Source organism: Salmo salar, chromosome ssa25 (genome assembly GCF_905237065.1).
Source record: "Salmo salar chromosome ssa25, Ssal_v3.1, whole genome shotgun sequence".
Taxonomy (NCBI): Eukaryota; Metazoa; Chordata; class Actinopteri; order Salmoniformes; family Salmonidae; genus Salmo; species Salmo salar.
Window position 1 is genome coordinate 14,799,134 of NC_059466.1, and position 25,468 is coordinate 14,824,601.

At 44.1% G+C, this 25,468-nt stretch overlaps 1 protein-coding gene across 3 annotated transcripts in view; it reads right to left on the minus strand.

Moving 5' to 3' along the window:
* LOC106586230 (neurabin-1) overlaps window positions 1-25,468 on the minus strand; it is a 44,846-nt gene that overhangs the window by 7,940 nt on the left and 11,438 nt on the right. For all 3 annotated transcript variants that reach the window (XM_014173277.2, XM_014173276.2, XM_014173275.2), the window contains exons 3-10: window positions 6,805-6,937; window positions 6,500-6,620; window positions 5,947-6,051; window positions 2,821-2,947; window positions 1,491-1,640; window positions 1,328-1,381; window positions 861-1,090; window positions 48-144 (exon numbers count right to left, since the gene is read on the minus strand). In XM_014173277.2, the coding sequence (XP_014028752.2) occupies window positions 48-144; window positions 861-1,090; window positions 1,328-1,381; window positions 1,491-1,640; window positions 2,821-2,947; window positions 5,947-6,051; window positions 6,500-6,620; window positions 6,805-6,937 (1,017 nt within the window). The remainder of the gene's footprint in view (window positions 1-47; window positions 145-860; window positions 1,091-1,327; window positions 1,382-1,490; window positions 1,641-2,820; window positions 2,948-5,946; window positions 6,052-6,499; window positions 6,621-6,804; window positions 6,938-25,468) is intronic.

Below are 25,468 nucleotides of genomic sequence, written 5' to 3' on the forward strand. Positions count from 1 at the left end.
GTCTGTTCTAATGTTGAAGTCTCTTTCTTTCAATATGTCCCTCTGACCCTGTCCTGCAGGCCTTCAAGCTGCTCCTTGTACCATCGATCCTTCTCGTCTAGAACCTTCCTCATCTCCTCCTCCTTCTTCACAAAGTCAATCTCCCTGGAAAGGAATCAGAGCATTAAACTTCAGAAATCATTCCACTGACGTATAAACATATTGTACTTTCTACACAACATGACTCAGCATAGTGGAAGGAAGCCCTCGGCCTGGTCAACACAGAGACTCACTCAGCTGAAGTCGAGACTTTCAAATAATGAAATAATGCACGTCTAACTTAGTGAACTCAACTCGAACTGCAAAAATCACTGAAGCTGGAGACTCATATCTCCCTCACTAACTTTAAGCACCAGCTGTCAGAGCAGCTCACAGATCACTGCACCTGTACATAGCCCATCTGTAAACAGCCCATCCAACTACCTCATCCCATTTTTACATTTTTTTTTCATCCCCATACTGTATTTATTTATTCATCTTGCTCCTTTGCACCCCAATATCTCTACTTGCACATTCATCTTCTGCACATCTACCATTCCAGTGTTAAATTGCTATATTGTAATTACTTCGCCACCATGGCCTATTTATTGCCTTAACTCCCTTATCTTACGTCATTTGCACTCACCGTATATAGACTTTTCTTTTTTCTACTGTATTATTGACTGTAGGTTTGTTTTACTCCATGTGTAACTCTGAGTTGTTGTATGTGTCGAACTGCTGTGCTTTATCTTGGCCAGGTCGCAGTTGTAAATGAGAACTTGTTCTCAACTAGCCTACCTGGTTAAATAAAGGTGAAATAAAAATAAAATTTTAAAACTCACTTCTGCTGGTAGTCTTTGAGCAGTTTCTTGGCCTTGTTGTATTTCTTGTCCAGCGTCTCGTACTGGCTCTGGGTCTCTGACAGTTGCTTGTTGACAGTTTTACACAGAGCCTGGGCCTCCAGCCAGTACTTCTCCAGCTTCAACATCTTCTCGTTATTCTCCTCAATCTTCTGCTCCAACTCAACCTCCATGGACTCCCTGGATGCTTTGTCCTCCTCGGACGCCCTTAGCTGTAAAGGAAGAGTGAAAGGTATTTTTACTACCTAAACGTAAGGGCTTCTCGTCTACGAGTACAATCACCATATTCAAATCATTACGGTCAGTCAGGTGACTGACAGGCAGAGACAGACAGTGTGACTGATGACATGTATGGTTAGTCACCGGGCTGGCGTCAGCTTACGCTCCAAGCATTTATCCATAAGTTCTCGTGTTTATAAAACAATCGTTTGTTCTTCAGATCGACCTACCTCTTCCTTCAGTTGGTTTATTTCAGCTGTTGCTATGTTGTGTTTCAGCTGGAGCTAGGTTAAAGAAAGAAACTATTTAAGTAACAAAAACAAGCATATATCACACACATATTTACACAGCCACCAAACTGTAAACTTGTGATAATTCTATCATTTGAAATACCTCCTTGAATTTGAAGTCCATCTGTGTGGAGTCCACATTGGAGGGCATGAACATGGCCTCGGGCTTTGGCAGGTCAAACACCTCCACTGTCCTTCCGCCGGAGAAACTAGACCCTAGGATACCTCCCTCCTCTTCCTCGTAGTGCTCCTCCTGAAACACAAAACAACCACACAATCACGCAGCCAATCACCTGCCCACGTGGCGCCCAGTAGCTGGGCTCGGAGCCCAGGGGAGAGGTATGGGTAATCACTACATCATATCTCAGTGTTACCGTGGTAGCCTGCAGAGAGCTCAGCAGGAGGCCTGTATCAGCAGGAAATTCATATCTTCTGCTCATCAACATGTTCCATCACACACACACACGCCCAAACATGAGCCACCACACACTTTGAAAAAAACAACACAAAAAGCCCCATCACACTACTGCACAGATTAATTGCATACCAACATTGAAATGGCCAAATTTGTTCACCACTACCAACAGCTCCTTGGACAGGAGTAGCCCGGCATTCGGAATGTATTCAGACCGCTTTACTTTTTCAAGATTTTGTTACGTTACAGCCATATTCTAAAATGGATGAAAATATTTTTGTTCGCTCAATCTACACACCCCCCCCTTTTGCCCTCAGATCAGCCTCAATTCCTCTGAGCATGGCCTCTATAAGGTGTCGAAAGCGTTCCACTGGGATGTTGAACCCAATGATTCCCACAGTTGTGTCAAGCTGGCTGGATGTCCTTTGGGTGGTGGAACATTCTTGATACACACGGGAAACTGTTGAGTGTGAAAAACCCAGCAGCGTTGCGGTTCTTAAAACAAACCGGTGCATCTGGCACCTACTACCATACCCTGTTCAAAGGCACTTACATCTTTTGTCTTGCCCATTCAGCCTCAATGGCGCACATACACAATCCATGTCTCAATTGTCTCAAGGCTTAAAAATCTTTCTTTAGCTAGTCTCCTCCCCTTTATCTACACTGATTGAAGTGGATTTAACAAGTGACATCAATAAGGGATCATAGCTTTCACCTGGTCAGTCTATGTCATGGAAAGAGCAGGTGATCATAATGTTTTGTATAATCAGTGTATATCGCCTTTTATCATATCCAATAGGTTTACGCTTTGTCTCTTTTCTAGGAGCCCTACCTTTTCATGCCCAGTTCCCTCTACAAATAAAGGCATGTGGTTGCCTGTGCTTTTGAAAAGCAAACATTGCGCAATTCCAGCAGGCTCCAGCAGCCACCCCACCCACACAGCACCAGGGTTACTCACTGCTCCCTTCCCGGGTGGAGTGTAACTGGACTGGGCTAACCAACGGGCCAGGTGACTCACCTCCTCGGTGGACTGTTCATAGGGGTCGTCCAAGTGCTGCTGCTCGCTCTTCTCCTGCTCCAGGGTCTCGCTGATCAGACGTGCCACTTCGCTCTGTGTCCCCGGCTTCTCCCGGCCAATCAGAAAACTGTTTGTGTGAGAGTGCAGCGGGTCAGCGTGGAGAGTGGTAGTACCAGTGCATACGCCTTAGTACCTGGCAGACGCCTTGCCTAGTCGATTTTATTTCCTTTGCTCTAAGTCTTGGCATACCAGCGTAGTTTTCAATCATAATAGTGGGCTCATACTGATATAAGTCGTTGTAATGCAAACGGGTGAAGCCTGTTTATTGAACTTTTCCTAGAGTGTGTGTGTGCGCGTGTGTGTTTCAATTGCCTACAGTGAATCATTAACATATTTTCCCATGTCCCATGTGGGCTACTCTCTGTGTGGAGGCCTGAGGCACATGCAGTAGACAATAACAAAAAGCAACCGATTTATTCAATATTTCGACATTTATCAAGGATATTTATTATCTTCCAGTCATACCTAATCACTTGAAGATAGCTATGAGGTATTTTGTGGGACGTACCATTACTGTCACACCTTAATCTCGAGTTGCCAGACAACCTAGAAATCTCGGGGCGAGGCTAGCCCCACCTTGGATGATTACGACTTATTTAAAAATCAAATCCGCTCACATTTTATTTGTCACTTGCGTAGAATACAACAGGTGTAGACCTTATAGTGAAATGCTTACTTACAAACCCTTAACCAACAATGCAGTTTAAAAGAAAAGTGTTAAGAAAGTATTTACTAAATAAAACTGAAGTAAAAAAAAATAAGTAAAAAAAAATAAATAAAGAAGAAAATAACAAATAAATAAAGAGCAACAATAAAATAACAGTAACGAGGCTATATACAGGGGGTACCGGTACAGAGTCAATGTGCAGGGGCACAGGTTAGTCGAGGTAATTGAGGTAATATGTACAGAGGTAAAGTAACCATGCATAGATAATAAACAGAGAGTAAGCAGCAGTGTAAAAATGATTAGCTGTTCAGGAGTATTATGGCTTGGGGGTAGAAGCTGTTAAGGAACCTCTTGGACCTAGACTTGGCGCTCCGATACTGCTTTCCGTGCGGTAGCAGAGAGAACAGTCTATGACTAGGGTGGATAGAGTCTTTGGAAATTTGTAGGGCCTTCCTCTGACACCGCCTGGTATAGAGGTCCTGGATGGCAGGAAGCTTGGCCCCAGTGATGTACTGGGCCGTACACACTATTCTCTGTAGTGCCTTGCGGTCGGAGGCAGAGCAGTTGCCATACCAAACGGTGATGCAACCAGTCAGGATGCTCTTGATGGTGCAGTTGTAGAACTTTTTGAGGATCTGAGGACCCATACCAAATCTTTTCAGTCTCCTGAGGGGGAATAGGCTTTGTCGTGCCCTCTTCACAACTGTCTTGGTGTGTTTGGACCATGAGAGTTCGTTGGTGATGTGGACACCAAGGAACTTGAAGCTCTCAACCTGCTCCACTACAGCCTCGTTGATGAGAATGGGGGCGTGCTCTGCCCTACTTTTCCTGTAGTCCACAATCATCTCCTTTGGTTACGTTGAGGGAGAGGGTGTAATCCTGGCACCACACCACCAGGTCTCTGACCTCCTCCCTATAGGCTGTCTCATCGTTGTCGGTGACCACTGTTGTGTCGTCTGTAAACTTAATGATGGTGTTGGAGCCGTGCTTGACCATGCAGTCATGGGTGAACAGGGAGTGCAGGAGGGGACTGAGCACGCACCCGAGGGGCCCCTATGTTGAGGATCAGCATGGCAGATGTGTTGTTACCTACCCTTACCACCTGGGGGCGGCCAGTCAGGAAGTCCAGGATCCAGTTGCAGAGGGAGGTGTTTAGTCCCAGGGTCAGCTAAGTGATGCGCTTTGAGAGCACTATGGTGTTGAACTCTGAGCTGTAGTCAATGAATAGCATTCTCACATAGGTGTTCCTTTTGTCCAGGTGGGAAAGGGCAGTGTGAAGTGCAATAGAGATAGCACTCCACACCACCCTGGGATAATGGTGTTGATGTGAGCCATGGCCAGCCTTTCAAAGCACTTCACAGACATGAGTGCTACAGGTCGTTAGTCATTTAGGCAGGTTACCTTGGTGTTCTTGGGCACAGGGACTATGGTGGTCTGCTTGAAACATGTTGGTATTACAGACTCGGTCAGGAACAGGTTGAAAATGTCAGTGAAATCACTTGCCAGTTGGTCAGCGCATGCTTGGACTGCACGTACTGGTAATCCGTCTGGCCCTGCACCCTTGTGAATATTGACCTGTTTAAAGGTCTTACTGGTGCTCTCATGCATGCTTCAGTGTTGCTTGACTCGAAGCACGCATAGAATTCATTTAGCACATCTGGTAGGCTCGTGTCACTGGGCAGCTCACTGCTGTGCTTCCCTTTGTAGTCCGTAATAGTTCGCATGCCCCGCCCCATCCGACGAACATCGGAGCCGGTGTAGTAGTATTCAATCTTAGTCCTGTATTGATGCTTTGCCTGTTTGATGGTTATAAGCGTCCGGGTTAGAGTCCTGCTCCTTGAAAGCGGAAGCTCTACCCTTTAGCTCAGTACGGATGTTGTCTGTAATCCATGGCTTCTGGTTGGGGGATGTACGTACGGTCACTGTGGGGACAACGTCATCGATGCACTTATTGATGAAGCCAGTGACTGATGTGGTGTACTCCTCAATGTCATCGGAAAAATCCCGGAACACATTCCAGTCTGTGCTAGCAAAAGAGTCCTGTAGCTTAGCATTTAGGATTCTTACAAGGCACCCCAACCTACGTCCCCTATGTCTCTGTCTCTTCTTCATGCGAATGACATAGATTTGGGGCTTGTACTCCGGTGTCTCCAGTAAATCCTTTGCGTGCGACTCGTTAAAGAAAAAATCTTAGTCCAGTACGAGGTGAGTAATCACTGTTCTGATATCTAGAAGCTCTTTTTGGTCATAAGAAACGGTGGCAAAAGACGTTATGTACAAATAACAACAACAACAAAAAACACACAATAGTAGAATTGGTTTGGAGCCCGTAAAACGGCAGCCATCTCCTCCGGCGCCATTCTATCAACGGGTCTATTAGAGCTGGCCTCTGAGCTCACCTGACTGTTCCTTTAGTGTTCTTCAGCACTGTAGCAGCAAACAGCTGGGTCACTCCTACCAGACTGATCCCATCCACCTCCACTATCTGGTCATTCACCTGGATTCTAGTTGGAAAGGACAACATGCAATCATAAGGCAAGACATTTGAGACATATTGTATGTTAGAAAGACGCAGTGTAATCAACAGGGGAGGATATTTGAGAAATGTACTGTAACTATGTTATAGTGATGCTTTTCCTTAATTTTTTTCAAATGCACAAATTCTTCCAGCTGGCAGCACAACATAAGGCCATATTCCTTGGGAAACAGAAGGAGCCATTTTCTTTCGGTGCCTCATAACATAGGGTTATAAATACAGCCAGTTGTTTAGAAATGGTGTACGAAGACCATTCGGAAATTAAGCATTTGTTCACTTTGACATCCCGACAGTGTTGTGTATCATCGTGATACGCCTATAATTTACAACACATTTTAAATGCCACGGTTAAAACTTTAATTCTTCGGGTTAAGCACAGTGGAGCGGAACGCGTTTCCCCAAAGGGCGGGCATCACCTGCCATCCCGTTCAGCTGCTCCACGCTCAGATATGGTCTTCACAAAGATTCCTAGTTTCTCCAGGCCCTGGTCAGCTCCCACTCCCATCCCTATGATACTGATGCCAAGGCCGTTGTCTCCTGTGGGGAAAAGAAAGATGGGGAGTTAGAATGGATGGATGGGACTGCATTCTCTGGACCCTTGTGATGATGTTAATGAGGATGTATCTTGGCCAGGGCTGCCTTGTAAAAAAAATAAAAACATCTCAAATGGTACTCAAAGGGATTAATAAAGGAAAGATGAAAGACAGACAAGAAGACGGACCTTTTTCAATTTCCACAGGGAACACGTCCATCTTCTCCACCCTCTTCTCCAGCTCGTACTCAGCTGACGCCGCCACGGGGTCCACCTCATCGTTGCGCCGGTCGTAATCCTCGTTAGAGTAGGTGCTGAACACCTGCAGTGTGGGAACACAAGCACAGGGGGCTTACAACTAGGTAAACCACTCCCCACACTCCAACAACAAGCAATGGACCTAATATGGGACAGACACATTTTCTTGTCTCTGTACTCATAGAATTAGCGTTATTCTCTAAAATAAGTCTGTTCTGCTCAGAACTATTCTATTTTTTTGTCTCTACTGTGGTTATGCGTTTCAATAAATATTAAGCAGACTAGGCTTTGATGTCTCGAACTCTAACCCTCCATACAGTGAGGGAAAAAAGTATTTGATCCCCTGCTGATTTTGTACGTTTGCCCACTGACAAAAAAATTATCAGTCTATATTTTAATGGTAGGTTTATTTGAACAATGAGAGACAGAATAACAACAAAAAAATCCAGAACAACGCATGTCAAAAATGTTATAAATTGATTTGCATTTTAATGAGGGAAATAAGTTTTTGACCCCCTCTCAATCAGAAAGATTTCTGGCTCCCAGGTGTCTTTTATACAGATAACGAGCTGAGATTAGGAGCACACTCTTAAAGGGAGTGCTCCTAATCTCAGCTTGTTACCTGTATAAAAGACACCAGTCCACAGAAGCAATCAATCAATCAGATTCCAAACTCTCCACCATGGCCAAGACCAAAGAGCTCTCCAAGGATGTTAGGGACAAGATTGTAGACCTACACAAGACTGGAATGGGCTACAAGACCATCGCCAAGCAGCTTGGTGAGAAGGTGACAACAGTTGGTGCGATTATTCGCAAATGGAAGAAACACAAAAGAACTGTCAATCTCCCTCGGCCTGGGGCTCCATGCAAGATCTTACCTCGTGGAGTTGCAATGATCATGAGAACGGTGAGGAATCAGCGCAGAACTACACGGGAGGATCTTGTCAATGATCTCAAGGCAGCTGGGACCATAGTCACCAAGAACACAATTGGTAACACACTACGCCGTGAAGGACTGAAATCCTGCAGCGCCCACAAGGTCCCCCTGCTCAAGAAAGCACATATACATGCCCGTCTGAAGTTTGCCAATGAACATCTGAATGATTCAGAGGACAACTGGGTGAAAGTGTTGTGGTCAGATGAGACCAAAATGGAGCTCTTTGGCATCAACTCAACTCGCCGTGTTTGGAGGAGGAGGAATGCTGCCTATGACCCCAAGAACACCATCCCCACCGTCAAACATGGAGGTGGAAACATTATGCTTTGGGGGTGTTCTGCTAAGGGGACAGGACAACTTCACCGCATCAAAGGGACGATGGACGGGGCCATGTACCGTCAAATCTTGGGTGAGAACCTCCTTCCCTCAGCCAGGGCATTGAAAATGGGTCGTGGATGGGTATTCCAGCATGACAATGACCCAAAACACACGGCCAAGGCAACAAAGGAGTGGCTCAAGAAGAAGCACATTAAGGTCCTGAAGTGGCCTAGCCAGTCTCCAGACCTTAATCCCATAGAAAATCTGTGGAGGGAGCTGAATGTTCGAGTTGCCAAATGTCAGCCTCGAAACCTTAATGACTTGGAGAAGACCTGCAAAGAGGAGTGGGACAAAATCCCTCCTGAGATGTGTGCAAACCTCGTGGCCTACTACAAGAAACGTCTGACCTCTGTGATTGCCAACAAGGGTTTTGCCACCAAGTACTAAGTCGTGTTTTGCAGAGGGGTCAAATACTTATTTCCCTCATTAAAATGCAAATCAATTTATAACATTTTTGACATGCGATTTTCTGTATTTTTTTGTTGTTATTCTGTATCTCACTGTTCAAATAAACCTACCATTAAAATTATAGACTGATCATTTCTTTGTCAGTGGGCAAACGTACAAAATCAGCAGGGGATCAAATACTTTTTTCCCTCACTGTAAGTTATCAATAAGAAAAGTGCTCCCTGTGCCATCAACTCTTGTTCACCCTTTGCCAGTGAAAGAGGCTTCTGTGTCTTAGTTTTCAGACAGTGAGGTAACCTGCAGTCTCCCTAGTTTACAGCAAACTAAAGCACTGAGGCATGCAAATGCCAGTATGCACCAAGACAGTGTTACAGGGATTTCATTAAGGTTTAAAGAATCTATGATTTCAGCAGACATAACATCAGAGCACTAGTTCAGTCTCCGTTCAGTTCAGAGACGATGTAGCGGTTTCCTTGTTAGGATCCTAGTCGCACAAAGTGTGGCTGGCAAAGCACGCCCTGCCTCGAGAAAAAGCAGGCCACAGCTGGAAGGAAAAGAGTGGATGTGGCAAAGATCATTGCTCTGTGGCGACAGGTGGCAATCCTCAGTGCTAAAATGAATAGCTCACAGAAAGCCTGTATTCAGTCAGCAATCTCCTGCCCTCTACCAGCTTTCATTGCAGGTGGGCGTTATCCCGCCATATTGATTAAATCAAACATCACACAATTCATTTAGCCGGCATACCGCGTGTATTAGTCAGCTGGCATGGCCGCCTTCCATAATCTAACTTGTGAAACACTCTTAGAACCATCTGCTGGCAGTGACTACGTTACCAGGATGTAGTAAGAAAGGTATGAATCCAATCTATCTAAAGCGGCTTGGGCTGTGGGCTCCCAGGTCTGTATGGTGTCCTCTCCTGAGTCACAATGTGATATCCAGCCAAAGAGACAGAGAGCCAGAGCAAGCAGCACAGCCAGCTGGGATTTCACAGCTTCTTTTTTCAGATGATCTCAGTTCTGCTCTGAGAGAAGGGAGCTCTACTGATGGTGGGGATGGAACGGAGCGGACCACACATTCGTCTTCAGCTTTGATATTCTTCGGACATCCTATGTCAAGAACTGCAGGAAACTCACTCAAAATTAAACGTGTTGCTGGCTACAGGAAATGGAGGAAAGGGAAGATATGTCAAGGTTTAAAAGAGTGGGAATGCGGAGTCTACAACTGTCAAAGCCAAGGGAATGAACTCTAGTCTAGAGTTGTTCTGTTCTCCCTCATTTTTAAGGCATGGGGTCAGATTCAAGTGTGACCTCACTGTAACAACAGCACTCTCCATACATGGACAGAGTAGTTGTTACCTCATGTAACTACAGAGTCTTAGACATGACCCACTGTGTTATTACAACCCAATGACGAGCTCAGAAAAGTGGGGCCCAATGTTAGTCAGAGCACGCACTATATTGAACAATATAAAACACAACATGCAACAATTTCAAAGATTTTGCGGAGTTACGGTTCATAGAAGGAAATAAGTCAAATGAAATAAATTAATTAAGTCCTAATCTATAGATTTCACATAACTGGGCAGGGGCGCAGCCATGGGTGGGCCTGGGAGGGCATAGGTCCACCCACTTGAGAGCCAGGCCCACCTACTTGGGAGCCAGACCTAGCCAATCAGAATACGTTCCCCCCCCCGGTTGTGAGGCCATTCTCTAAAACGATGTTGGAGGCAGCTTATGGTAGAGAATAGAACATTCAATTCTCTGGCAACAGCTCTGGTGGACTTTCCTGCAGTCAGCATGCCAATTGCATGCTCTCTCAAAACTTGAGACATCTGTGGCATTGTGTTGTGTGACAAAACTGCACATTTTAGAGTGGCCTTTTATTGTCCCCGGCACAAGGTGCATCTGTTTAATGATCATATTCTTGATATGCCTGACCTGTCAGGTGGATGGATTATCTTGGCAAGGGAGAAATGCTTACTAACAGGGATGTAAACAAATTTGTGAACACAATTTGAGAGAAATAAGCTTTGTGTGCGTATGTGTCACGGTTCACTTTGATAGCAGGAGGTGTGAAGTCAGGCGCAGGAGACTGAGATCCGTTTAAACGTACGTTTAATAATCAAAACAGAAAAAATGCCGCAACAAGGCAGGTTGCAAAACAACTAGGAAGGAGGACAGCTCCAAAGATCCACAAGGACGGGGCGCAGCCCGGCAACCCCAATGCCTAAACAAGCAGCTTCACTGGGAAAGCATACAAAGATTCCCGACTATCAATAGCATGACAAAGAACAATCACGCACAAATCCCCAAACGGAACAGACAAACTAAATACCCCCACTAATTGACTAACACAAAACAGGTGCAGACCTAATCAGACAAAACCAACAGACACAGAAACATAGATCGGTGGCAGCTAGTAGGCAGGCGACGACGACCGCCGAGCACCGCCCGACCGGGGAGAGGCGCCACTTTCTGTGGACGTTGTGACAGTATGGAACATTTCGGGGATCTTTTATTTCAGCTCATGAAACATGGGACCAACACTTACATGTTGTATTTCTATTTTTGTTCAGTATAGTAGCGAACACCAAAGACAGACACAAAACTGGCTTACTCATTCTCCAGAGGATAGATGTATCCTAGCCTGCTATCTACTAATGGGAATTTTCTCACACAGTTCTGAGCAATAGTTCGAAGGAGTTCCCACATATGCTGAGCATTTGTTGGCTGCTTTTCCTTCACTCTGCGGTCCAACTCATCCCAAACCATCTCAATTGGGTTGAGGTCGGGTGATTGCGGAAGCCAGGCCATCTGATGCAGCACTCCATCACACTCATTATTGGTCAAATAGCCCTTACACAGACTGGAGGTGTCTTGGGTCATTGTCCAGTTGAAAAACAAATGATAGTCCCACTAAGCGCAAACCAGATGGGATGGTGTATCACTGCAGAATGCTGTGGTAGCCATGCTGGTTAAGGGTGCCTTCAATTTTAAATAAATCACAGACAGTGTCATCAGTGTCACCAGCAAAACACCCCCACACCTCCTCCTCCATGCTTCACGGTGGGAACCACACACGCAGAGATTATTTGGACGCCGATTATGGCCGATTACATTGCAATCCACGAGGAGACTACGTGGCAGGCTGACCACCTGTTACGCGAGTGCAGCATCAAAAGGACCTTGTGGCTGCAAGGAGCCAAGGTAAGTGGCTAGCTAGCATTAAACTTATCATATAAAAAACAATCAATATTCACATAACTACACATGGTTGATGATATTACTAGTTTAACTAGCTTGTCCTGCGTTGCATATAATCAAAGCGGTGCCTGTTAATTTATCAACAGCCTACTTCAACTTCGCTAAACGGGTGATGATTTAACAAAAACACATTCGCAAAAAAAGCACAACTGTTGCACAAATGTACCTAACCATAAACATCAATGCCTTTCTTAAAATCAATAAACAGAAGTATATTTTTTTAAACCGGCATATTTAGTTAAAAGAAATGCATATTAGCAGGCATATTAACTAGAGAAATGGTGTCACTTCTCCTGCGTTCTGTGCAAGCAGAGTCAGGGTATATGCAGCAGTTTGGGCCGCCGGGCTCGTTGCGAACTCTGTGAAGACTATTTCTTCCTAACAAAGACCGTAATTAATTTGCCAGAATTTTACATAATTATGACATGACATTGAAGGTTGTGCAATGTAACAGCAACATTTAAACTTAGGTTTGCGACCCGTTCGATAAAACTTTTCCATATTTCACTGAAAGAATAAACATTTTGTTTTAGAAATGATAGTTTCCTGATTTGACCATATTAATGACCAAAGGCTCATATTTCTGTGTGTTTATTATAATTAAGTCTATGATTTGATATTTGATAGACCAGTCTGACTGAGCGGTGGCAGGCAGCAGCAGGCTCGTAAGCATTCATTCAAACAGCACTTTACTGCGTTTGCCAGCAGCGCTTAGCAATGCTTGATTCACAGCGCTGTTTATGACTTCAAGCCTATCAACTCCCGAGATTAAGCTGGCAATATTAAAGTGCCTATACGAACATGCAATAGTCAAAGATATATGAAATACAAATGGTATAGAGAGAAATAGTTGACGCGTCATAATTTCTATAATAACTACAACCTAAAACTTCTTAACTGGGAATATTGAAGACTCATGTTAAAAGGAACCACCAGCTTTCATATGTTCTCATGTTCTGAGCAAGGAACTTAAAAGTTAGCTTTTTTTACATGGCACATATTGCACTTTTACTTTCTTCTCCAACACTGTGTTTTTGCATTATTTAAACCAAATTGAACATGTTTCATTATTTATGAGACTAAATAGATTTTATTTATGTATTAAGTAAAAATAAAAGTGTTCATTCTGTATTGTTGTAATTGTCATTATTACAAATATATATATAAAAATCGTCCGATTAATCGATATCGGCTTTTTTTGTGTCCTCCAATAATCTGTATCGGCGCTGAAAAATCATAATCGGTGGACCTCTAGCAGAGATCATCCGTTCACCTACTCTGCGTCTCACAAAGACATGGAGGTTGGAACCAAAAATCTAAATTTGGACTAATCAAACCAAAGGACAGATTTCCACCGGTCTAATGTCCATTACTCATGTTTTTTGGCCCAAGTAAGTCTCTTCTTCTTATTGGTGTCTATGGGTAACTCTAGGTCTTCCTTTCCTGTGGTGGTCCTCATGAGAGCCAGTTTCATCATAGCACTTGATGGTTTTGGCGACTGCACTTAAAGAAACGTTCAAAGTTCTTGACATTTTCCGGATGTCTTAAAGGAATGGACTGTCGTTTCTCTTTGCTTATTTGTGCTGTTCTTGCCATAATATGGACTTGGTCTTTTACCAAATAGGGCTCTTCTGTATACCAACCCTACCTTGTCACAACACAAATTATTGGCTCAAACGCATTAAGGAAAGAAATTCCACAAATGAACTTTTAACAATGCACACCTGTTAATTGAAATGCATTCCAGGTGACTACCTCATGAAACTGGTAGAGAGAACGCCAAGAGTGTGCAAAGCTGTCATCAAAGCAAAGGGTGGCTACTTTGAAGAATTTCAAATATAAAATATATTTTTGATTTGTTTATTAACACTTTTTTGGTTACTACATGATGCCATGTGTGTTATTTCATGGTTTTGATGTCTTCGCTATTATTCTACAATGTAGAAAATAGATGTCTAACTGAGAGAGACTAATCCTCTCCCTTCATGGCGGTTCATGGCCGTTGTGATCTCCAAATGTTGCGAGTGGTAAGGAAGTATGGTCCAGGAGACAACACAAGCCACCCTCAGAGGGAGACAGAGGTTTGTTATCTGCCGAGGTAGGCAGAGAGTGACTCTGGAAAGCTACATGATTAGAAATAGATTCCTTTGGAAGCTTGGATGGAGGAGTAGTGTGAAGGCTGCATGATGTAATCCAGTAAACATTTCCACTCCGAGAAGCCCAGTCTGAGGTCTGGGTGCTGGAGCATGTCAGGACTTGAGGAACCTGGCAGGCACTCAGCGGGAGTAGGAGACGACCGACCGTCCGTCTCTGTGTAGACCGCTATGGGTTCTCACAAACACATTCCCATGTAAACAGATTACAATCCAAAAGGGTGTGTACACACTATTGCAATTTTGTGGTGAAGGGAAGAATGGCATTCTCATTTTACTAGAGGTAGATCTAGATTTTGACCATGTCCGTGGGTATAATCTCATAGCTGAACACTATATCCACTGCCTGCATCCCCTGCTTTGGCTTTATTCTCCTAGCTGGACAGACATTGCTGAAGCTTGGACACAAGCAATGCCATCTCACTTGGTATTGAGATGAGTGAATTTGCCAATTAGTACAGGATGTACAGTACAAATGCTCTCCTCCATTTCAAATGAAAACAGTTTAGTCCAAGCACATCAGTCCTTGGATTATCTGACACGCACACATTTACTAAGGCTGAGAACAGTGTGCTCTAGAAAAAGTCTGTATGTGTACAACCAAATCAGATTGGTTTGGGATTTAATAGCCAGTTAAAATCCAAAAAAGAATCAATAAAACCGAAGCAGACAAAAGTCATTAAGGATAAAAAGGCCTGGTTTTGGGGGTGTACAGTAATTAAGTGGAGAAATGTTAATAGAAAATGTAAATTGTAGAACGGTGGGAACACACTGATGCATCCCAGGCCTCAGCTGGACTCTGCAGTGCGCTCCAGTGGTTTTGCTTGGCTTCTCCCTTCTTTTGTTCCATTTTCCTGTTGCCATGGAATACTCCAGCTATTCGGAACAATGTTCCTTTCTCTGTTGCTGAAACCTAATCACTCAAGCACTGTCTTCCACACAAGATAGAGACTCTGGAATCAAAGTCTTTATTAACCCCCCTCAAAAAACACAGCTTGTTGTTGTTATCACCAATCTCCAGTTACCATGTGAAACACCCATTTACCTTTATCTCTGTGTGCAGGCCTGGTGGTTGGCCAGGTAAGAGTTGCAATTTGTTACGTTCTGGAGCGCAAGGACAAGCAGATTCAGATCAAATTGGTGAAGCGCATTGTATTCTCATTGACTACTGAGCTGAAAGCTTGGCAATTAATGTAGCATTTTATTTTGTATAATTTTGTGCCACTAAATCTTTAATGGAGTGGCAGAAGCTGTGATGTGGCTTGGTAAACCTTAGTGCCATCTGCTTCATATTTTCTGTTTCTCCATGGCTTGTGAAAGCCTGTCTCCCAGCACGCCTGGCTTGACAATTACGCTTCATCCACCTTCAACCACCACAGAGGCCTGCCTGCCTGCTGTACACACACACACACACACACACACACACACACACACACACACACACACTTTGCCCCTCTCCCGTTATCCCTTCCCCCCAAAACATACCACTGTGGGAAATGAGTCAGCAGCTGGGAGGGAAGCTAACCAGAGAAGCCCGCGCTACGCAAGGGCACCAAAGCGAGCGCCGAGCGCTGGATCGGGACGAGCACATAATGTAAGCAGCTCTACAAAGACAACAAATGAAAACATGCTGTGGGAGCAGGGCAGGGGCCTGGTGCAGATCATACAGTAATTAGGAAAGAAAGCATGCGGCCAAGTTATTCAGTCCTGAATAAACAGAGCACGGAATCGATTCAATACTTCCTGCTAGCATGCTCTACAAAAAGATAAGACCAGATACAAAAAATATACATTGGTTCAACAACAACAACAAAAACTGTTAAATAGGCCTCCTTTTCAACTCTACCTTTGAAGAAATAAACAACGAATCACTCTGGAAAAGCAAAGTGACTGACTGTTTAATTGTGAGAAAGAGGCCATACCCTAACCTTGTGTTTGGTGATGTGGAGTCAGATGGATAGAATGCGGCTGGGTTCCATTTTGGATTCATATTCTAAGGAGCGTGGAGTAAAGACAGGTTGAACAGGTTTGCTTCTAAATGGCCCACTGACTCAGATTAACAGGCACCTCTCGTGCCCTGCTATGGACAGCTGTTAAAAACCCTCCGATACCACTTCATCTTCTGTCAGCTAAGTGAAAACAACAGTTATTGATGTACTTACTTTTAATCACACAATGAAACGCAGTATGAGGCAATCACAATCAGCCCCAGACTAGTCGGAGTCTCCCTGTGCCAAAGAGCGAAAAGGCAGCATTGAGGCAGCTGTATTAGTATTCAGGCCCATCCCTCCAGTCTCCAGCCCAGGTGTCTGGAAGGAACACAGATCCTGGCAGGCCGGGCCTCCCTCTCCTCACCTCCTCACCTCTCCTCTCCTCTCTGGCTTCTCTGCTGGCTGGGTAAGGGGTGGAGTGCAATGTTCCCTCAAAATATTTTCGGCATTGAGCAAATTTCAGGTCTGCTGAGCGCAAACTTGAACATTATGAAAATTCTGTGCAACTTCCAGTGCGTGTTTACTGTGAACACTGAGGCTGTAACCACTTTAAGTTACAGTTTAAGCAGTGGCCAAGTAGGCTACTGTGGCTATTTGATCATAATGTAGGCCTACCAGAGTGGCCGACCATCAAAAACAATGGAGAAAATGATGCATCCCACAACATTTTAAACATGGAAATAGCTGTTCTATCATTCAGCCTAAAGTAGCAGAGAATGTGTTGAGTTCAACATAGGTCTACATTCCATGAGACTTTTGAGAAGAGAGAAAAGAACATGCAGGGCTTGACATTAACCTGTTTATCCACTTGTCCTTCAGAGAAGGAGGTGACTGAAAATGGTTGTGTTGCTAGATGTAAGAAACCACTTTACAAAATACAATTAATTATTATTCCCATACCATTATTACAGAGAATCAGACAAATTATGCTACCCTCTGCCTATTGGCTACTTAGCTTATTTAGGCTAGTCTAAAAATACCACACTGCCCCTTTAAGACAAAAAAGCTCTTTACCTGACTCGCTTTTCAAAGATGTCTAGAGATGTACACATTTTGTGCTCTTGTAGGAAGCAATCACCCCCCTATTGCTGACTACAAAGTATCTATAACTGGGCAAATAACTCACTAACTAGCAAAATATATGAACAAAATGTCCACACGTGGCGACATGCAGCTCTTGCTTTGATCTCAACACAAGCTCATCTCTATCACGACCACAGCTGTAAACACAGTCCAGTTCAAAGTAAATGGAACAGATCCATATATGGCAATGTTTGATTTGAATTTAGGCCTACCGCAGCTCTGATTGGTTATGCCGCACGGGTCTGTGTAAAGTACGGTCTGAGTCGTGCCCAATAAAATCCTACTCCAATTTGTTCTGCCTACAACAAACTCTCTTGCATAATTTGTTTTGGTATGTCGTATTGAAAGTGGCTAATATCGCACTGATTCGATCACAATTGCCACGGTAAAGGGAAACGTTGATAGTGTTAACATGGAAAACTCTAGAAAGTTGAGTGAAGTTCAATCTCGTTCCTCTCTCCGCTGATATTTCTTCTAAGCTTTGAGGGAACATTGGTGGAGTGTGTCAGGCACATTCCTCTGGCAACTAAAAAGAACGAAATAGAGACAGGAAATTAAAGTATAACATTTTGTGGAGGGGATGTTCAGGAGTCGTCCCTCGAGTGTCCATGACTAGAGTAGTGGGGCCGAATGGTATCTTCTCTCCACTTTCCAGGATTCACACACAGGAAATCGAGCAGGACAAAAGGAATGCCACAACATAATGGGTTTTTTGTAGAACGACTGAGAAAGTCACTTCTGGTGACTTAAAAAAATATAAAACTTAATTATGTTGACACCATCTGAAATACACTGCTCAAAAAAATAAAGGGAACACTTAAACAACACAATGTAACTCCAAGTTAATCACACTTCTGTGAAATCAAACTGTCCAATTAGGAAGCAACACTGATTGACAATACATTTCACATGCTGTTGTGCAAATGGAATAGACAACAGGTGGAAATGATAGGCAATTAGCAAGACACCCCCAATAAAGGAGTGGTTCGTCAGGTGGTGACCACAGACCACTTCTCAGTTCTTATGCTTCCTGGCTGATGTTTTGGTCACTTTTGAATGCTGGCGGTGCTTTCACTCTAGTGGTAGCATGAGACGGAGTCTACAACCCACACAAGTGGCTCAGGTAGTGCAGCTCATCCAGGATGGCACATCAATGCGAGCTGTGGCAAGAAGGTTTGCTGTGTCTGTCAGCGTAGTGTCCAGAGCATGGAGGCGCTACCAGGAGACAGGCCAGTACATCAGGAGACGTGGAGGAGGCCGTAAAAGGGCAACAACCCAGCAGCAGGACTGCTACCTCCGCCTTTGTGCAAGGAGGAGCAGGAGGAGCACTGCCAGAGCCCTGCAAAATGACCTCCAGCAGGCCACAAATGTGCATGTGTCTGCTCAAACGGTCAGAAACAGACTCCATGAGGGTGGTATGAGGGCCCGACGTCCACAGGAGGGAGTTGTGCTTACAGCCCAACACCGTGCAGGACGTTTGGCATTTGCCAGAGAACACCAAGATTGGCAAATTCGCCACTGGTGCCCTGTGCTCTTCACAGATGAAGCAGGTTCACACTGAGCACATGTGACAGACATGACAGAGTCTGGAGACGCCGTGGAGAACGTTCTGCTGCCTGCAACATCCTCCAGCATGACCGGTTTGGCGGTGGGTCAGTCATGGTGTGGGGTGGCATTTCTTTGGGGGGCCGCACAGCCCTCCATGTGCTCGCCAGAGGTAGCCTGACTGCCATTAGGTACCGAGATGAGATCCTCAGACCCCTTGTGAGACCATATGCTGGTGCGGTTGGCCCTGGGTTCCTCCTAATGCAAGACAATGCTAGACCTCATGTGACTGGAGTGTGTCAGCAGTTCCTGCAAGAGGAAGGCATTGATGCTATGGACTGGCCCGCCCGTTCCCCAGACCTGAATCCAACTGAGCACATCTGGGACATCATGTCTCGCTCCATCCACCAATGCCACGTTGCACCACAGACTGTCCAGGAGTTGGCGGATGCTTTAGTCCAGGTCTGGGAGGAGATCCCTCAGGAGACCATCCGCCACCTCATCAGGAGCATGCCCAGGCGTTGTAGGGAGGTCATACAGGCACGTGGAGGCCACACACACTACTGAGCCTCATTTTGACTTGTTTTAAGGACATTACAAAGTTGGATCAGCCTGTAGTGTGGTTTTCCACTTTATCAGACCTCCATGGGTTGATAAATTGGATTTACATTGATTATTTTTGTGTGATTTTGTTGTCAGCACATTCAACTATGTAAAGGAAAAAGTATTTAATAAGATTATTTCATTCATTCAGATCTAGGATGTGTTATTTTAGTGTTCCCTTTATTTTTTTGAGCAGTATATAACTGATTCACGCCACTGCACTGTAGGGAGATGAGGAGCAAGCAGTAGCTGTAGCGCTTGTGTCTCTCATTAGCGCCACTGCTCATTCTGTTTGCAGCAAATATACATTGTAACTTGTCACTCTGATTTAAAGGAATAATGCAATATTTTGGCAATCAAGCCCTTCGTATACTTACCCAGAGTCAGATGGACTCATTGATACAATTAGTCGCAATTTGTGTGCAGTTTGAATTAAGGAAGTAAAAGATAGTTTTGTGAACCATTGCTAACTAGCATTAGCGCAATGACTGGACATCTATAATAGCTGCTCCCATAGACTTGCTAGCTGCTCGCATAGACTTCCAGTCATTGCACTAACGCTAGATAGCAACTTCCTACAAACTGCGCGCAGAGACATACAAATGATACCCATGAGTTCATCCGATTCAGGGTAAGTAGAAAAATGGCTTATTTGCCAAAATCTAAATTTAAAAGTACATCTGGGCAAAAAAGTATATGTTTAACAATTATTTTTTTATTTTAACCCTTTACACGTGGGAATTGGCCTATATGGATAGGGCTAAATGTAAATGTTTCTTACGGAAGAAATCTGAAAATAATGGTAGTAATTGAAAGGCAACAGTTTGGAGATTATGGGAAAATTACAAGACCGAAGTTGAGGACAAAACATTTTTTATTTTAATTAACTAGGCAAGTCAGTTAAGAACAAATTATTTTTTACAATGACGGCCTACCAAAAGGCAAAAGGCCTTCTGCGGAACGGAGGCTGGGATTAAAAATTACAAAAATAAAATATAAATATAGGACAAAACACACATCACGACAAGAGAGACAACACAACACTACATAAGAGACCCAAGACAACAACATGGCAAGGCAGCAACACATGACAACACAGCATGGTAGCATCACAACATGACAACAACATGGTAGCAACACAACATGGTAGCAGCACAAAACATTACTGGGCACAGAAAACAGCACAGAGGGCAAGAAGGTAGAGACAACAATACATCATGAAAAGCAGCCACAACTGTCAGTGAGAGTGTCCATGATTGAGTCCTTCAAAGAAGAGATTGAAATAAAACTGTCCAGCTTGAGTGTTTGTTGCAGCTCGTTCCAGTCGCAAGCTGCAGCCAACTTAAAAGACGAGCGACCCAGGGATGTGTGCGCTTTGAGGACCTTTAACAGAATGTGACTGGCAGAACGGGTGTTGAATCTGGAGGATGAGGGCTGCAGTAGACTTCTCAGATCGGGGGGAGTGAGGCCTAAGAGGGTTTTCAGAAATAAGCATCAACTAGTGGGTCTTGTGACGCGTATACAGAGATGACCAGTTTACAGTGATGTGTCCTATAAGGAACATTGGTGACAAATCCGATGGTCAAACGGTAAAGAACACCTAGCCGCTTGAGATCACCCTTACCTGCCGATCTATAAATTACGTCTCTGTAATCTTGCAAGGGTCGGATGGTCATCTGAATCAGGGTTAGTTTGGCAGCTGGGGTGAAGGAGGAGCGACTACGATAGAGAAAACCAAGTCTATATTTAACTTTAGCCTGGAGCTTTGATATGTGCTGAAAGAAGGACAGTGTACCGTCTAGCCATACTCCCAAGTACTTGTATGAGGTGACTACCTCAAGCTCTTAACCCTCAGAGGTAGTAATCACACCTGTGGGGAGAGGGGAATTCTTCTTACCAAACCACATGACCTTTGTTTTGGAGGTGTTCTGAATGGCAGAGAAAGCTTGTTGGACACTAACAAAGCTTTGTTGTAAAGCATTTAACAAAGTCCGGGCCAGCTGAGTATAAGACTGTATCATCTGCATGTAAATGGATGAGAGAGCTTCCTACTACCTGAGCTATGTTGTTGATGTAAATTGAGAAGAGCGTAGGGTCTAGGATCGAGCCTTGGGGTACTCCTTTGGTGACAGGCAGTGGCTGACAGCAGATGTTCTGACTTTATACACTGCACTCTTTGAGGTAGTCAGCAAACCAGGCCAAAGACCCCTTAGAGACACCAAGAATGGAATGGTCTATTGTATCAAAAGTTTTGGCCAAATCAATAAAAATAGCAGCAGAACATTGTTTGAATCAAGGGCAATGGTGACATCATTGAGGACCTTTAACGTTGCAGTGACACATCCATAACCTGAGCGGAAACCAGATTGCATAACAGAGAGAATACTATAGACATCAAGTAAACCAGTCAGTTGATTACAGACAAGTTTTTCCCAACACTTTTGATAAACAGGGCAAAATAGAAATAGGCAGTTAGAATCAGCTGGCGATGATAGGGGCAGCAACCTTAAAGAAGAAAGGGTCTAAACGAGTGGGCTCCCGAGTGGCGCAGTGGTCTAAGACACTGCATCTCAGTGCAAGATGTGTCACTGCAGTACCTGGTTTGAATCCAGGCCGCCGCCCGGCGCACAATTGACCCAGTGTCGTCTGGGTTTGGCCGGGGTAGGACGTCATTGTAAATAAGAATTTGTTCTTAACTGACTTGCCTAGTTAAATTAAAACATTTAAAAAAAACATCTGACCCAGATGTTTTTTTGGGGTCAAGTTTAAGGAGCTCCTTTAGCACCTTGGACTCAGTGACCGCCTACAGGGAGAAACTTTGTAGCGGGGCAGGGGAAAAAGAGGGAGAAGCGTCGGGGATAGTTGCATTAGAAGGGGTGGGAGATTAAATGCTGGACGGGAAAGGAGGCATAGCTGAGTCAAATATGAATTCTGACTTAATGAAGTGGTGATTAAAAAGTTCAGCCATGTGCTTCTTGTCAGTAACAACAACATCATCAACTTTAAGGGACATGGGCAGCTCTGAGGAGGAGGGTTTATTCTCCAGGTCTTTAACCGGTTTCCAGAACTTCTTGGGGTTAGGACCCACAGAGAGAGCACTGCTCCTTAAAGTAACTAACTTTGGCCTTCCAGATAGCCTGAGTGCACTTATTTCTCATTTGCCTGAACGAGAGCGTATGAGTATGCGTATGCCGAGCATTTTCGCCAAATGCAATTGTTTAGGTGGAGTAACTCTGCAAGATCACAGTCGAACCAGGGGCTGAACCTGTTTTGAATTCAAATTTTCTTTATGGGGCGTATTTGTTAACAATACCACTGAAAATATAAAAAAAGAAGGTCCAAGTGTCTTTGACTGACGACAGTCTTCAAGCTGATTCTATACCATTTTACAGAGGCCAGTTCATGAAGTTTTTTAGCAAGTGTCTATGACAAATCAGGACAGGTCGTGTCACTGAGCAGCCATTACGAACACTGGCTGTAAAATAGTGATCACTAAGGTCATTAGAGAAACCACTGGACTGATACCTATCAGAATTACTTGAGAGGATAACATCGAGGAGAGTAGCCTTTTCTGGGTATTTGGAGTCATACCTTGTGGGATTGGTAATAATCTGAGAAAGATTTAGGGAGTCCCATTGCTTTAGGACTTGGTCAGGTGGTTTAAGCATGTCCTAGTTTAGGTCACCTAGCAGGACAAATTCAGACAGTGTAAGGGGCCAGGAGAGAGCTTAGGGCAGGTAGGGTACAGGCCGGTGAGGATGGAGCACGATAGCACCCAGCAACAGTCAACAAAGAACTACTTGCAAGTTTAATGCAGTTCACCTGACAGAAGACTGAATCCAAACATTATACTGTTGATTTGAGAATTTTACATTTACTCTACTTTTCGCTGCATCTGTTGATAACAAAGTCAGAAAATATACTGGATACATTGAGTAAAATCATAAGAACATTCCTGGAAAATGTGGGGTCGGTGCAACATAAGACAAAAAATGACAAGGTTTGAGTGAGAGGTCTAACTGGTGTCTCCAAGTGGACACACACACCTCTTCAAAGTGTGCACAGTCATCTCAATGCACTTTAATGACTCAAAGAACAGTCTTCAACTATAAGGTGCTTTTTTGAGCTTTCCTAGCTGTGCCGTCGAGGAACTACAGCAAGCACACTTGCAGCTTTGTTTGGAACAGCACTTGCATCCCTGCCATCACACAATTCCGGTTGTTGTTTACGCTGTCCAAAAACAGCCCATTATAATTGGCAATCTGGGTCATAGATTCATTCTGTTCATAACAACCCAGAGTATGACACGTCATCTTGTAACTGTACATCAAACATAGTGATCCTAAATGTTGACACTGTACAGTGCCTTCAGAAAGCATTCATAACCCTTCACTTATTCCACATTGTTACAGCCTGAATTCAAAATTGATGAAAGTTATGTTTTTCTCACCATCTACACACAATACCCCATAACAACAAAGTGAAAACATGTTTTAATTTCTTTTTGCAAATGTATTTCAAATGAAATACAGATATATCTAATTTACATAAGGAGTCACACCCCATGAGTCAATACTTTGTAAAAGCACCAATGGCAGCAATTACAGCTGTGAGTCTTTCTGGGTACGTCTGTAAGAGCTCTCCACAGCTGGATTTTGCAACATTTGCCCATTATTCTTTTCAAAATTCTTTAAGCTCTACCAAATTGATTGTTGATCATTGATCAACTAGGTTGATCATTGCTAGACAACCATTTTCAGATATTGCCATAGATTTTCAAGTAGATAAGTCAAAACTTTAACTCGGCCCCTCAGGCACATTCATTGTCTTCTTGGTGAGCAACTCTAATGTAGATTTGGCCTTGTGTTTTAGTTCATTGTCCTGCTGAAAGGTGAATGAATCTCCCAGTGTCTGGTGGGAAGCAGACAACCAGGTTTTCCTCTACAATTTTGCCTGTGCTTAGCTCCAATCCATTTATTTTTTATTTAATTCTGAAAAACTCCCCAGTTCTTAACGATTAGAAGCATACCCATAACATGATGCAGCCACCACTAAGCTTGAAAATATGGATAGTCATATTCAGTAATGTGTTGTATTTGTTACACCTATTCCCGCTCTCCCTCTCCAGCACTCAAGGGCACCAGGCTGTCCTTCATTACGCACATCTGTCACCTTCACTATGCGCATCAGCGCTCATTGGACTCACCTGAACTCCTTTACTTTCTTGATTGCCCCTCTATATCTGTCTGCTCCTCAGTTTGTTCCCCATGTCAGCATCGTCATTTACGTTTCCCCTGTCTGTATTCTGTTCTGTTTGTTGGTTATTAAAATGTTCACTCCCTGTACCTGCTTCTTCCCTCTCCAGCTTCTGTCCATACAGAATGCTCACAACAATATGTGAAGTATCAGGGAGTTTTTGTTTTTGTTGGTGACGTTGGGTCCGGGTCGGGAGGTTTACTTGCCTCGGTAGGCGCCCATCCCACGTCATGCCTCAGCCGGTTCATCGGGCTCCACGACTCAGCTGGCTCGTCGGGCTTCTACGCTTCAGCCGACCCGTCAGGCTCACCCAGGTGGGACGCCGGGTATTGTCATGCCTGCTCCCGCTCTCCGGCGCCAGGCTGCCCTTCATTACGCACACCTGTCACCATCATTACGCGCATCAGCGCTCATGAGACTCACCTGGACTCCCTTTGTTGATTGTCCCTCTATATCGGTCTGCTACTCAGTTTGTTCCCTGTGTCAGCATTATTGTCGTTTGTTTCCCCTGTCCAGACACTGTCCGTATTCTGTTCCTGTCCGTTGGTTAAATGTTCACTCCCTGTTCATGCTTCTCGTCTCCAGCGTCTGTCCTTACAGTATTGGATTTGCCCCAAACATAGCACTTTGTATTCAGGACAAAAAGGTAATTGTTTTGCCACATTTATTGCAGTATTACTTTAGTGCCTTGTTGCAAACAGGATGCATATTTTTTCCTACTTTCCACATAGTCAATTAGGTTAGTATTGTGAAGTAACTACAATACTGTTGATCCATACTCAGTTCTCTCCCATCACAGCCATTAAACCCTGTGTGTGTATACAATGTCTGTGTTTACTTGACCGAGTCAGTGAGTGGCGCTTCCTGTGACAGCGTGGCGGTGGGTGCAGGTGCACATGCTGTTTCCTGCTGCCATTTTCCTTTTTCTCTGAAGATTAACTCATTCCCAACTCCAAATGTCTACCCAGACTCCAACAG